Below are 15580 nucleotides of genomic sequence, written 5' to 3' on the forward strand. Positions count from 1 at the left end.
GAAAAACTGGTTGAAATGGAAAGTTGAGAGAGTATAATGACATTCACAAACATTTTCATTCCCACCTTCAATATTATTAATCATGTTCTTTTCTTCTGTTAGGTCATTTCCTTGGGAATTTTCTGCATTCTCTTTTCTCCTCCATAAAGAATAGCATGTTCTCTCATTCTACTCTTAGTGTTTCTATGAGGGAGACAGGCTGAACACCAAAATTTGTGCCAATTCTCCTTTTCCTGGGTATTGCTATTGTTAGGAAGTAGCTGTCCACTCAGGAATGACATTTCTCAGCTCCTGTTACAGCTAGATTTGGCCACGTGACCACTCCCACCAAGCGGTCATATCTTTAGGATCCAAGATATGTTCTTCACATTTTTTCTCCCCTTCCCTCCAGATTGGCACTATCCAATAGAAATACAATGAAAACCACATATATAATTTGTGGGGTTTTTTTTCACTAGAAAAATACTAAATTTTTCTAGTAGCCATGTATAAAAATGTAAGAGGAATAGGTGAAATAACTTTTAATACCATATTTTATTTAATCCAATATATCCAAAATACTAAGTCAACATGTAATCAGTACAAAAATTAGTAATGAGATATATGTTATTTTCATTGTATTGAATCTTCAAAATCTGTTGTGTACTTTATGCCTTACAGCACATCTCAATTCAGAATAGCAACATGTTAAGGGCTCAACAGCCACATGAGGCAAGTGGCTACTGCACTAGAAGGAGCAGTCACAGGTGGACAAAAAGTACTCCCTGAGACATGGCACACAGGAGGGCTACTCACTGATGGAGATACCCACTTAGGTCTGCTGCTGGAATGAGTATGAAGCCACTGAATTTTGGGGGTTTGTTATGGTAGCTCATGTTAGTCTAAGTACTAAAGATCCCAAAGTGACCTATATCACTACTGTATGAGTCACAATAGAACCATAACAACATATTAGTAGTTATGTTCAATAATGCTCTTGGCCTCTCTTTATGAAATTCCCTTGCTTACCTCTTAAAAATGCCATTTTACTTGTTTCTGCTATATTCTGCCACCTATGATTACATTCTAACATGCTGGCATGCTACTTTTAAAATATGTATTTCTATACATGTCTGAAAAAGTTCCTATATTTTGTTTTCCTGCCCTTTTTTGTTCAAAATTGTATGAATTCTAACATTCTAAATAGCTTATTTGTCAGTGAAGATCTTGTAAACAATTTTCTACACTTAGCACATTAAAAACAATATGGTAGGAAAAAAACTTATTATAACTACTAAAGACAAGGTAGTATTGGAATATAAGATCTAAATGGACAACAAATAGTTTGAAATATTTTATGTTTAGGAGAGTCAAACTGCACAGCATAAACTGCTTTAAATGAAAAATCTAAGAAAAATAATCTCTTACAAATAAGTAAGAAAAAAAGCATGTATGATATATTTTAAGTAGACAAAATTGTCTTGTTTGCCTTTATTTGGGGGAAAATATTGGCAGGATAACTAAACTGAAGACATGTCAAGATGATAGCTAATCCATGAACATTTTCAGCTAGTTCTCAGCCTTTTTTTTTTTTTCTTTTGGAGACGGAGTTTTGCTCTTTTCTCCAGGCTGGAGTGCAGTGGTGCGATCTCAGCTCTCTGCAACCTCTGCCTCCCAGGTTCAAGCGATTCTCTTGCCTCGGCCTTTTGAGTAGCTGGGACTACAGTGTGTGCCACCATGCCCAGCTAATTTTTTTGTAATTTTAGTAGAGATGGGGTTTCATCATGGTGGCCAGGCTGGTCTCGAACCCTGACCTCAGGTGATCCACCTGCCTCGGCCTCCCAGAGTGCAGGGATCACAGGCGTGAGCCACCGTGCCCGGCCCTCTCAATCTTTTTTTTCAAAAATCCTTTTGCAGAAAAGAGTTAATACAGAAAGCCTGAAATTGCTATTCTTAGAAAGCCCTGTTTGTAAGGTTGGCTCCTCGCTGGCATCTGGGAACATAGGGTTTAGGATGATTCCCACCATTCCTTTACACGAGTAACTCACTGTGTCTAAATTATCTGTGCAAAGATGTTTATGCTAAACACCTGCTTTTCTTCTGAGTGATGGAAATTTTGGTGTGTCTCAGGCAGACAGTGCTATATGGTCACCAGGCCCCAATAAAATCCCTGGATATTGGGGTTTCTAATAAATATCCTTAGTAGGTAATACTTCACATGGGTTGGGGAATCTCTTATTGCTTGAGGAATGAGGCTTGTCCCATGTGACACCACAGAGAAAGGACTCTTGGAATCTTGCACCTGATTTTCTCTTTTCCCTTTGCTGACTTTGCCTTATATCCTTTCACTGTGATAAATCATAGCCATGAATATGATTATATTGTGCATCTTATGAATCTTCTTAGTGAATCATCAAACCTCAGGGTGGTCTTGGGGTCCCCCAAAATACCCCTATACTTGCCAACCTAAGTAAATGTCTAATAGACTGAGCAGCAGCAGAAGTGAAGTAATATGTGTGCCACTCCATTTGTAAACAGAAAGAAAATATTTCTATTTAAATATTTCCATATCTGCTTACATACAAATGAAAACAAAGACACTCACCAGATCAATTGTTTTGGCTCTTTGTTTGGATTCATCATCACACCAGGTTTCACACCACAGCCAGTCTTGAGGAAGAGACTTAATGGCAACTTGGTAAATCATATCATTGGGGAGATCCTACAGAAAAATGTGATTTAATCATAGAGGCATAAAATTTAGAGTCAGAAGGAAAGAAGCTGAATGAAGTAAGACATCATTTAGACTGTAAACAGATCATAAAACACATGTGAATCTGAGATTTCTCTATACTTTCAAGCTTAAAATACCTAAGGTGATCCAATCATCTTGTGTTATGAATGAATTCATGCACTGGAATATACCTACATCTCTCCTAGACTCTACACCTGGGAACAAGGATGAAGATGGAGGCATATAAACCTACCATTCAATAGTCCACACAATGGACAGCCTCACTACCTCTATCTGCCTCTATTTCCTCACATTACACCTACAATTGCTGTTCATATCAGTCACCACCATGTTCTATGGATTCTGAGGGGAACTTTCATCTCCCCATTGTAAACTGCAATCCATGAATATTTTTCCATTTCTGTATGCTCAGAGCTCTCTAAGTAAAGATTGCTGGCATCCGGGTTAATGGATGTTTGACTGGCAAACTAGCCTAGTAAGTTAGAGACCTTTGGAGAGAATCAGACAAATCTTCCCCAGAGATATTTGTTTATATTCCAGGGGTAGAGTCCTTCCCTTCCTTTCTCTAGAGAAGATCTGCTTATATTCAAGAGCAAAAGCATGTTCCTCTCTCTCCAAGAGTATGAAGGGTACTTGTGCTGGTTGTCCTACATAAGCTCCAAGATTCGCAATTTTAAGGTTCTTCTCTCAACATTCCTATTAAACATCACACTGAAATTCCTAGCAAATGCAATAAGACAAGAAAAGGAAAATGTATATAGATTGGGAAGGGGAAAAACCTGTTATTGTTTGTGATAACAGGATTGTTTATGCAGAAAATCCCAAGAATCAAGGGAAAAACCTTCTGGAACTGATAAGCAATTTTAGCAATGTTACAAGATACAAAGTTAATACACAAAAGTTAACTGCTTTTCTATATACCAGCAATGAACAAATAATTTGAAATTTCAGAAAACACACCATTTAAATTAGCACCCAAAAAAAGAAATACTTAAATATAAATCTAATAAAATATGTTCCTCAACAAAATGAAAACTACAAAATTCTGAGGAAAGAAATCAAAGAACACTGAAATACATGAAGAGATATTCTATGTTCACTCATAGGAAGACTCCATAGTCAAGATATAAATTCTTCCCAGATTTATCTATAGACTTAATACAATCCCAATCAAAGGCTTAGCAAGTTACTTTGTGGAGATTGACCAAATGATTCTAAAGTTTGGGGAAAAAGGAAAAGATCTAGAATATCCAACACAATATTGAAGAATAAAGTCAGAGGGCTAACACTACCAGACTTGAAGTCTTACTATAAAGTTACAGTAATCAAAACAGTGTGGTATTGGCAAAATAAGAGATAAATTCTTAGAAGTTCTTATATTTAAGTCTTTGATCCATTTTGAGTTAATTTTTATACATGATGTGAGGTAGGGGTCCAACTTCATTCTTTACAAGTGAATTTCCTGTTGTCTAGCATAGTTGTTAAAAAGACTATTCTTTCCCCATTAAATTGTCTTGGAATGCTTGACAAAAATCAAATGAGAGTAGAGGCACAGGCTTATTTCAGAACTCTCAATTCTATTCTAGTGACCACATGTCTAACCTTATGCCAGTACCACTACTGGGCATAAAGAATTTTACATGTGTATGTTTCTGTGAAACCACCACATAATTAACATAATTGAATATAGCCATCACCCTGAAGATTCCCTGTGTCCTTTTGCAATTGTTCCCTCCTATCCTTCCTCTGCCCACCCAATCCAGTCCCCAGGTAAGCATGAACTGCTTTTTTCACCTTGGATTAGTTTGCATTTTCTATAATTTTATATAAATAGGATTATATAATACAAATACTTTTGGTCTGACTTTTCATATAAATTCTAAATACATCTATATACTTTTGGTATGGATCAGCATTGTAATTTTTAGAGTCATCCGTGTTGTCTGTGTATAAATAATTAATTCCTTTTTACTACTGAGTAGTATTACATTCTATGAATATACCATATCTTTTTATCTATTCTCCTCTTGATAGATATTTGTAGTAGGCAGTTTCTGACATGGCTTCCAGTAGTTCCTGACTTCTGGTATCCATTCTCTTGTGCAATTCCTTCTCTTGGTCTGGTTGGATCTAGTGACTACCTTCTAACAAACAGAATATGGCAAAACTAATGGGATGTCAATTCTAAGATTAGACTATAACGGACTGTGACTTCCATTTTTGTTGGCATCCTCTCTTTCTCTGATTTTTCTCTCTCATGTTTGCCCTTACGGATAAGGCCATCTGCCAGAAACTGATGACTGCCTATAGTCACAGCCAGCAAGGAAATCAGGCCTTTGGTATAATAACTTTTGAAGAATAAACCCTGCCCACAACCATGTGAGTGTCTTTGCCTAGCAGTCAAGTCTTTTGATTAGATGGCAGTCCCTGGGCTGACATAGTGATTGCAGTCTTGAGAGACACAATGAAGCAGAACACCAAGTTAGGTTAGACCACAGAAAATGATCCACACAAACTGTTTGTTGTTTTAAGTTGCTATGTTTTGGGTAAGTTGTTATGCAGCAACAGGTAACAAATACAGGGGGGTTGTTCTAGATTTTGGCTTTTATGAATAATGCTACTATGAATATTTCTACACAAGTGGTTGTGTGGTCAGGTACTTTTATTTCTTTTGGGTAAATACCCTGAAGTATAATGACTAATCATATGGCAGGTTTAAGTTAAACTGTAAAAGAAATTGCCAAACTGTTTTTCAAAATGGCTTAGCCATTTTACACTCATTTTCACAAGCAATGTATAAGAATTCTAGCAGCTATATAACCTTTCAACACTTGGAATGGTCAGTCTGTTTAATGTTAACCATTCTAATTGGTGTGTAGAGTTATTCACTGTAGTTTTAATTTGCATTTCCCTAATCACTAATGATGTTTAGCATCTTTTCATGGACTTATTGACACTTGATCATCTTTGGTGATGGGGTCAATCTGATTCTTTAACAAATCAGACTACTTATTTTCTTATTAATGAGTTTTGGGAACTCTTTATATATTTATCAATTTTTTCTTTTATGAATCATGCTTTTAGTATCATACCTAAAAAATCTCTGCATAACCCAAGATTACAGAGATTTTCTCCTATCTTGTAAACATTTTATATTGTATCTTTGTCTATGATGTGTTTGGAATTAATTTTTACTTACGGCATATTAGGATTTAGAGGTTTTGGGGGTTCTTTTTGGCATAAGGATATCTGATTGTTCCAGCACCGTTTCTTGAAAAGACTATCCTTTCTCCACTGCATTATCCCTGCACCTTTGTCACAAGTCAACCGGCCATATATGTGGGTCTATTTCTGGATTCTTTATTCTGATTCATGGATCAGATTGTCTATCTCTACACCAACACTAACCTATTTTGACTATAGTAGCTCTATATTATGTCTTAAAACAAGGTGGTATAAGTCCTTAAACTTTCTTATTTTTCAAAGTTGTTTTGGTGATTTTCATTTTTTTAATTTTTATTTTAATTTTTTTTGAGACAGAGTTTTGTTCTTGTTACCCAGGCTGGAGTGCAATGGTGTGATCTCGGCTCAGTGCAACCTCCACCTCCTGGGTTCAAGTGATTCTCCTGCCTCAGCCTCCCAAGTAGCTAGGATTACAGGTGCCCGCCACCACGCCCAGCTAATTTTTTGTTTTTAGTAGAGACAGAGTTTCACCATGTTGGCCAGGCTGGTCTTCAACTCCTGACCTCAAGTGATCCACCTGCCTCAGCCTCCCAAAATGCTGGGATTACAGTGTGAGCCACAGTGCCTGGCCTGTTTTGGCGATTTTAGGTCTGTGGCATTCCATTTGAATTTTATAATCAACTTCATTAATTTGTACAGGAAAGCCTACTGAATATTAGAAAAAATAGAGAGTAATGTTTTTATTAGAATTGCATTAAATCTAGTGATTAATTTGGAGAGAAACCACATCTTAACAATATTCAATCTTCCAACCACGAACAAGGTATATCTCTCTAAATATTCAGCTGAGTTTTAATCTCTCTCAGCAGTTTTGTAGTTTTCAGTCTGTAAGTCTTAAGTCTGACCACTAAGGTTTTCATTTCCAAAATGCTACAGAAATGGATATTTAATTTCAATTTCCAATTGTTATTGCTAGTATATAGAAATAGAATTGAATTTTAATAGTGATTTTGCATCTTGCAGCTTTGTGAAATGCAGTTATTAGTTCTAGCTTTTTGGCAGATTACATGCGGTTTTCTACCTAGATGATCACATTGATTGTCCCCGTTAACCCATCCAAGACAGCCAGTTTTACTTATTTCTTGCCAATCTGAATGCCTTTTATTTTTTTCTTGCCTTGCTGTGCTAGGTATCTGTCTAGTACAATACTGAATAAGAAAGGTAAGAGTGGATATCCTTGCTGTGTTTCTGATCTTAGGGAGAAAGCATTCAGTCTTTGATTATTAAGTATGATGTTAGCTGTAGGTTTTTCATAGATGCCCTTTATCAGGATGAGGAAGTTCCCTTCCAGTTCTAGTGTGCTGAGAGTTTTAAATCAGGAATGGATACTGGAGTATATCAAATGCTCTTTTGCATCTATTTAGTTGCTCATATATATATATGTATATATGGATAGGTATTTCAGTCTTTAGGGAGTTACATAGATTTTCTAATATTGAATCAATCTTGCATTCCTGGGATAAAGTTCATGTGGTCATGATTCATGATATAAGATCCTTTTTATACATTACTAAATTTGATTACTTAAAACTTTGTTAACAATTTTTACAACTTTTCTTAAGAAATGCTTGTCTATAATTTTCCTTTCTTATAATATCTTTGATCTTGATGTCAAGGGAATGCTGCCTCACAGAATGAGTTGAAAAGTATTTCCTTCTCTTCCATTTTCTGGAATAGTTTGTGTAAAACTGGTATTATTTCTTTCTCTGAAGTTTGATAGAATTCACTACTGAAGCTATCTGGGCCTGGGGATTTAAACTACAAATTCCATTTCTTCAGCTGATACAGGGTTATTCAGGTCACCTATTTCATGTTCTGACTTTTGGTGGTTTGTGTCTTTTAAGTAATTTGGCCATTTCATCAAAGTTGTTGAATGTATTACCAGAAACTTGATTCTAATAGTCCCTTGATTATTCTTTCAGTATCTGTAGAATCTGTGTGCTGTCAGGTCTCACATTTCTATATTGGTAATTTGTGTCTTTTACCTTTTTTTTTCTGAACAGTCTAGACAGAGGTTCATCGGTTTTGTTGATTTTCTCAAAGAACCAGCTTAGGTTTCATTTTTAAAAATCTACAAAAATGCATCTTTTCGTCTGTTTCTTTTTTTTTGTTTGTTTTACTGATTTCCATTCTAACCTTAATTATTCCTTTTATCTCTCTTGAGGAGGTTATGCTTATTTTCCCTCCCAACTCCTGGTGGTTCTGTGTCATATCACTAGGTTAGAGGAATCTAGAATGGATAATAAAGGGAGATGATGAGTACAAGTGTGGTCTTTTGACCAGTTCCAGAGGTACGTGCTATAGTTTGTTCTACTAACCTCCCTCTTACAAGTTTTCCTTTGAACTTGTAAAACAATAAGTGTATGATCCATGAAGTACAGTGTGGACTACAATGGATGCTGTGATGCAGCAACCAGATCTCCATTCAAATCTGAAAACTATTCTCCTAGCTGCTGGGAGTGCTACTCAGCTGTCAGCTATCTCTAGGGAACTGCGTTGGAAAAGAGGTGTCTCACCCAAGGTCACCCCTTTACCTGGGGCAGCCCATAACCAATGACTGGTTGATATGAAGGAATAAAGACTTGCCCAAACCTGTGAAAACTTTGAAGGACCATCTTAGCTTCACAGCTCCCTGTGGGGTCAGTCAACTGAGGTCTTAATGGAATTTGTAAAGTTTCCCCAATTCCATTTCCTTCCTCCACAGTTGTTGGTCCTGAGAGTACTTCCTAATAAACTTCCTGCAAGCTAATTTCCATGTTAGAATTAGGTGGCTTCCTGAGTAATCCAACCTGTAACAGGCAGCTAAGTGGTATTTGCTGATGGAGGGAATGGTGGAAGAAGAACAGAACTTGAGTTCTTGACTCTTTAATTTGAGATAAGTTTTGGGCATTAATGTGGCAATGTCAGTAGAGTTAATACAGGAGTTTGGAATTCAAGGGAAAGCTAAGAGCCAGAGATAAGATTTGGGAACTATTAATAGAAAGATATAAATTGAAACTATGACTGCCTGTAAGACTGCCACTAGAGACAGTACAGAGTGAGAAGTGGGCCAAGGCAGAGATGTAGAGAATAGCAACATTTAAAGGAAAAGTAGAGAAAAAGTAGTTCGATCAATAAAATTGTGGCGGGAAAGCCAGGGATGTCAAAGAAGAACCAGCAAGGTCTGACATGGAAGCCAATAGAGAGTCAAGAGAGTGTCAAGAAAGGAGAGGTTGAAAACATCCATGCTGCAAAGAGGGCACATAAAAACAAACAAGAAGAGCTCACTACACATTTTCACCTAAGAAAAAAGATATTTTGATTTTACTGAGAAGTGTTAAGTGGATTGGAGGGAGCGGGAACCAAACTACATTTGAGTAAGGACAATCATCCCCAAAATGTGGTAATATAGTACTGGGAGAACACCTCGGACAGTTTCTGAATTGCTTGAAAAATGAATCCTTTCTTCAGTTGTCCATAGGCAGATAACAGGCAACTTCATAGACTTTCATTCATATGTAAGACTGAGAATTCCTTATAAATAATACATTGGTAAAATTATTAAGAATTACCAAAGATGTATTCATAATCAAAATCTGGCATGTTATTGAGGTTTACTGAGGACCCTAGTCAGTTTTCTACTAATTGGCAATAGTGAAGAGACCCTATTTTGTATGTAAACACATATATATTTGAAGATCTCCCAACTTTCAAGAATGATTAAAAAAATCAATTACTTACCAGTGTGGTCTTGAATAACTCATTCATATTTTGACATATAATTTCCCATTTACTAGACTTTTAAACAAAGGGATTAAGCTTTCTAGATTATCTGGAGCCTCTGTTAACTCTTTTCCTTCATTTTTACTTTATTCCCCCCATCTTTATCCCAACCATACTGAGTTTCTTGCTATTCCTCAAACATGGAAGGCCCAATCCCACCTTGGGACCTTTGCATCAGATATTCTCTTTGGCCTGGAATACTCAAGGACATCTGCATTGTCAGCTTTTATGCCTCCACCTAAAAATCACTCACAAATCATCTTCATAGGGACATATGGCCAATTTATACCTGTAAGCCGCAGCCCCTATTCAGTATTCTGAACTATCATGCTTTCATGTTTTTTTCCTCCAAAACGTTTATTATCTTTAAATATTGTTTATTTTTAAATTTTATTTTCCTATTAGAATGAAAATATCATGAGCTAAAGAAATCTTGTTTTTTTTTTCTGATGTCTGAGGTCTTAGGAGAGTATCTGGCACATAGCAGGTATTCAACAGATGAATGAACAAACATGCATGGTTGTGATAAAAATAAGGAAAAAGAGTAGGGATTATGGGCTACAGAGTCTTTTGCTTCTGCTTAAATTATCTAAAATGTTTCAGATGCAATAATGAGGAAATTGATAGGATATTAGGAAAATAGTGCTTGTGAGGTGAAAGAAAATGTTAAGGCAGTATCAGGGTAGGGGTGCACTGGATGAAGGATTTGTCTCGAAGATCAGAGAGAGAGACTTGAGCATGTTTAAACAATGATGGAAGACAGTAAGAAAAAAGAGGGTGACATGGTTTGGCTGTGTCCCCACCTAAATCTCATCATAAATTGTAATTCCCATAATCCTCACCTGTTGTGGGAGGGACGAGGTAGAGATAACTGACTCATGGGGGTGGTTTTCCCCATCCTGTTATCTTGATAGCAAGTGGGTTCTCATGAGATCTAATGGTTTTAAAAGGGGTTTCCCCCTTCAAATGGGCACTCATTCTCTCTCCTGCTACTATGTGAAGAAGGACATGTTTGCTTCCCCTTCCGCCATGATTGTAAGTTTCCTGAGGCCTCCCTAGCCATGCAGAACTGTGAGTCAATTAAACCTCTTTCCTTTATAAATTACCCAGTCTTGGGTATATCTTTATTAGCAGTGAGAATGGACTAATACAGAGGGTAACTAAAACAGGGCATAAAGTAGAAAGAAGAGGTTTGAGAATGGAAAAGTGAGGATAAAATACTATTAGTTTTGAAAATGTTGAGCTTGAGGTGAAAAAATTATGTATAAGTAGAGATATCCAATAGACAATTACATAAACATCAGAAACTTGAGAAAAAAGCTCAAAATATAAGACTTTAAAGTTTATGAGCAGGGAGTTGGAACAGTCTATGTATACACACTGAAAATTATTCTGTTAACATTTTACTTACCTGATCTAGGTTTGAAAGACTGTTTGGATCTTGGCTGAGAGCTTGGTACTGGCCCCTGAGCCTGTCACCTGCTCCAATTCTCCTGAACTTCTTGAGATCCACTACATATAGAGCACTGCAAAAATGAATTACTTCTTGATAGCCTATGTTGTCTATGTAGCTTTAGTTTTACTTTCCTCCAATGAATGTCTACAGTGACGGTATTAACTACAGATATCCTAAGATCTAATAACAATTAATCCTTTCGTAGATTTGCTCCTAATGTCTCATACTGTTTCCCAGGAGTTTTAAGTTTGTTTTAATTTTGGTAGAACCCATAATCTTTTAGGGTCACCCCAAGCTTTTCCAAGCTGTCATGAAACTCATGGCCTTACAAAAGGCCATGAGGCACTGAAGACATAATCTCAATTTTATCTCACAAACCAAGTTTAAATCTTCTGGAGTAGTTAGGAGCCATATTACTTGGGTTTAACTCCTAGCTCAGTTATATATTAGCAGGGTAAGCCTGGGCAAGTTACATAAATGCTATATGCCTCAGTTTCCACATCTACAAAATGGAGATAACACTATCTCAAGATTGTCAAAGATTTTATGACTTAATATACGTAAAGGTTTACAAGAGTGACTGGCATGGAATGAACACTATGTAATTGGTTGCTTTTATTGCATAATTTTTAAGAAAACTGAAAATTGTATTTCAATACATTATTTACTAAATGGTAAGGGTATGACTTTTCTTACCTGATATGGTATTTCCGTCTTAAAAGATGTGATGCCCAGTATCCTGTTTTCCAGAAACGATATCCATCCATTTCCCTGCGGCTATCACAAAATGGAGTATACCCATAAGGAGCTCCATCCAGATCAAAATCTCGAAGTTCTTTTAGATCATGTCTCACAATCTAAATAAGTAAAATAGGCTGTCTGATAAACACTGTAAAATAACATAAGCCTTTTTTATGGGAATCTTAAATCATTATTACCCTATTACAGAAATCCAAAGAGCTGTATTTTCCTCACAGTGCTTTCACGTAATATGAATTTACTGAATTTAACATTTTTTCCTCTTGCCCTTACAGGTTAAAAGTAAACTAAAATTTATATTCCTAGTCTTTAAGACAGTGGTCTTACCCACCAACAAGAATATTTTGTTGTATCATTTATAAACAAGTCATTTTACGAATCAGATATTTGGGAAAGGGGTTAAATATTACATAAGCGCAGAGCTCTTAGTCTCTCCATGTATGAATAACAAAATCATTCCATGGCAAATCTCCATTATTGTATATTGACAAGTGTTAAGTTTGAATTATAAACAAAAATCTCCCAATTATTCTAAATAGCTTGAACGAAATAATATCAATGTTATTTTTGAATACACTCAAGCCTCCTAGAAAAATATCAGTGTACACGTTGAAGAAAAGGTAGGAGAAAGAATCATATTAGATATTATGTGTGGGGCTAAGATGGGAGGATTACTTGAGGCCAGAAGTTTGAGACCAGCCTGGGCAACATAGTGAGACCCCGTCTGTAAAAAAAAAAAAAAAAAAAAAATTAGCCAGGCGTGGGGGTGTGCATCTGGAGTTCCAGCTCCTAGGATGCTGAGGTGGGAGGATGGCTCGAACATAGGAGTCTGAGGCTGCAGTAAGCTATGACTGTGCCACTGCACTCCAGCCTGGATGACAGAGTGAGATCCTGTCTCTTAAAAAAAAAGTGTGTTTAGAAATGCTATTTTCTTAGTTTACATTGTAATGTTTCATATATATCAATTTGGAATAGAGTACAAAAATAATAAGAGTTTAGAATATGAGTACATTCTAATATAGGACTTGAAAATATACTTTTTGTTCCACATAAATTCTAACTTATCCATTTAATTTATATTTTCATTTACATATTACCTTTTTCTTAGAAATTCTGTGTATTTTCAAATATTTTTTTTCCCACTAATGATTCAAAAGCAATGCAAGGGGGGAAAAAGAAAAAGCCATAATTTTTGGACACATAAATTTTGAAAGCAGAGGGTCTTGGTTTTTTTTTTTTTTTTTTGGCCAAATTTATTTGCTTTTATTTTTAGAGATAGGGTCTCACTCTGTCACTCAGGCTGGAGTGCAGTGGCATGATTATAGCTCACTGTGACCTTGAATTCCTAGGCTCAAGCTTTCCTCCACACCTCAGCCTCCAAAAGTGCTGAGACTACAGGCATAAGTTGGCCAAATTTAAAATGTTCTTTTCCTTAAGTGATAAGAGTGATGAGAACTTGGTTATTGGTTGAATGCGAAAGAATGCTGTTGAAGGTGGAAGAATAAGAGTTGTATGAACTGCTAGCTTTTCTAGCAAGAAGAAATTGCTAATTTTAAACAAATATCAGCTCATACTTTACAGGAATTCATTTAATTACTCTTATTATGACTAATATAAGTATTTGTTTTAGTTCGCAAACGTAAAAACTACTACTTCAGAGAGAAAACTTCCATGTCCTAAATAATAACTGGTACTACTTTTTTTTTTTTTTTTTTTTTTTTTTTTGAGACGGAGTCTTGCTCTGTAGCCCGGGCTGGACTGCAGTGGCCGGATCTCAGCTCACTGCAAGCTCCGCCTCCCGGGTTTACGCCATTCTCCTGCCTCAGCCTCCGGAGTAGCTGGGACTACAGGCGCCCGCCACCTCGCCCGGCTAGTTTTTTTTGTATTTTTAGTAGAGACGGGGTTTCACCGTGTTAGCCAGGATGGTCTCGATCTCCTGACCTCGTGATCCGCCCGTCTCGGCCTCCCAAAGTGCTGGGATTACAGGCTTGAGCCACTGCGCCCGGCCTAATAACTGGTACTTCTTACAATGCTTCCAATTTTCCCCTGGAGTTCTGACTTTTTGTTTTTAAAGATACTTTGCTTATATATCACAATCATATCTTAAGCACTGTAATGAAGATAATAAACACAAGCAACATGAATTAATTTCTATATTAAGACAAAAGTGTAAAAAATGTTTGAGTATTACTAAAAACAGTAGTTAATCTTATTACCTGGTCAGCATCAACAAAAATGATTTTGTCCACTGCTAGTGGGAAAAGAACATCAAGGAAAAGAATTTTGTAACCCCAAATAATCCTTTGTCTTTCAGTCTGTTGACGAAGCCAACGGGGCCACCTATATTGAACTAGTTCATATTGGAATCCATATTCTTTAGCCATATGAGGAATTACTTCCTAAAAACACACACACACAAAATCAAACAATATGTTCAAGAGAAAGTAGTTTTGTTTTAGAGAAAAAAGTTAACATTAAAAAGGTAAAGTTTCCTATAAATTGCTATCAACTAATAGGCAAAATGTCTAAATACTACTTCTATAACATACTTATTAATGAGAAATAATAAAATGCTAACAAATATGAAAACACAAGTATAAATAAAACTATATAATTTAATGTCACTAAAAATAAGTGCACTATATTTAACAAACTTATTAATGGAAGGTAAATGTTCCCATACTTTTATTGTTAACATCTGCCTCGAGAAAACTGACTTTAAAAAAAGCCTCTGGATCTTGGAACACCTACATATCAAATAGTTCATGTATATGTCAACGGGTTGGTTGGTCACAGATGTAAAGATGAAGAGAGGATACAAAAAACACAAAATAAGTTCTAAGCTGATAAATTAGATTCTATACAGGAGCTTCATGTTTGAGATATATCATTATTTAATTAAAGGTTTAAAAATATAAAGTAGTGATTATGGTCTGAATATTTCATATTCGATTCACTATCTTATAGGATTAGAAGTAGCTTATTCCCTGTTTAAAGCAGAAGCAGTTAATGAAATATACTGTGGGCTAAATTTAGTTCAAGAGCTCAAATATTGAGAGAATGAAAAAGGAGTTGGAAAAGACGAATATAGAAATTTGCATTTTACCTCTTGATTCTTACTTGAAACTAGTTGCTGGTTATATGTTTAATTTTTTTCTCTGATTTTGTAAGAAAAATATAGATTTAAAATTTTTTTTAAATGCAAGAAGCACCAATTTTATCTGTGAAATCTCGAAATTATGGGTACAACAGCTGCTAGGAGTCATTGTTTTGGTTTCAAAATAAAACATTCATACAAATTAAAAAGAATATTTTTTCATCATTAAATATGTGTTAAAATATTCACTGAAACAGGCACTGTTCTAGGATCTAAGGGTACATTAGTGAACAAAAGAAATACAAATTATGGCCTTCATGAGTCGTGTATTTTAGAGGAGGTAGGTAGACATAAACTATTAAGTTATCTACAGAAAAAAAGTGCTATGAAGAAAAATAAAAAGAGGGAATTATAGTTTGCATAGTGCTGTCAGAAAAGAAGTATGCCTAAGTACGTATAATTTTAGCAAATATTTGAATGAAGAGAGGAGGTATGACTTTTCTAAACTGGTAGCAACAAATCTAAAGTA

General features: G+C 35.8%; 1 protein-coding gene across 4 annotated transcripts in view; it reads right to left on the reverse strand.

Annotated features, from left to right (window-relative positions):
• The window catches only part of UGGT2 (UDP-glucose glycoprotein glucosyltransferase 2), a 228616-nt gene that overhangs the window by 25870 nt on the left and 187166 nt on the right, over positions 1 to 15580 (reverse strand). The window contains exons 34-37 of one of the 4 annotated variants that reach the window (XR_005243747.2): positions 14171 to 14353; positions 11892 to 11972; positions 11151 to 11265; positions 2585 to 2701 (exon numbers count right to left, since the gene is read on the reverse strand). Coding sequence is in view for 3 of the 4 variants with exons in the window: in XM_007960706.3 (XP_007958897.3) it covers positions 2585 to 2701; positions 11151 to 11265; positions 11892 to 12052; positions 14171 to 14353 (576 nt within the window). In the remaining variant the exon portion in view is untranslated. Of the gene's footprint in view, positions 1 to 2584; positions 2702 to 11150; positions 11266 to 11891; positions 12053 to 14170; positions 14354 to 15580 lie in introns of those variants that run through there. The other 3 variants (XM_007960706.3, XM_038007821.2, XM_073014442.1) reach the window with 3 other exon arrangements.

The sequence above is a fragment of the Chlorocebus sabaeus genome, chromosome 3, assembly GCF_047675955.1.
Source record: "Chlorocebus sabaeus isolate Y175 chromosome 3, mChlSab1.0.hap1, whole genome shotgun sequence".
NCBI classification, from domain to species: Eukaryota; Metazoa; Chordata; class Mammalia; order Primates; family Cercopithecidae; genus Chlorocebus; species Chlorocebus sabaeus.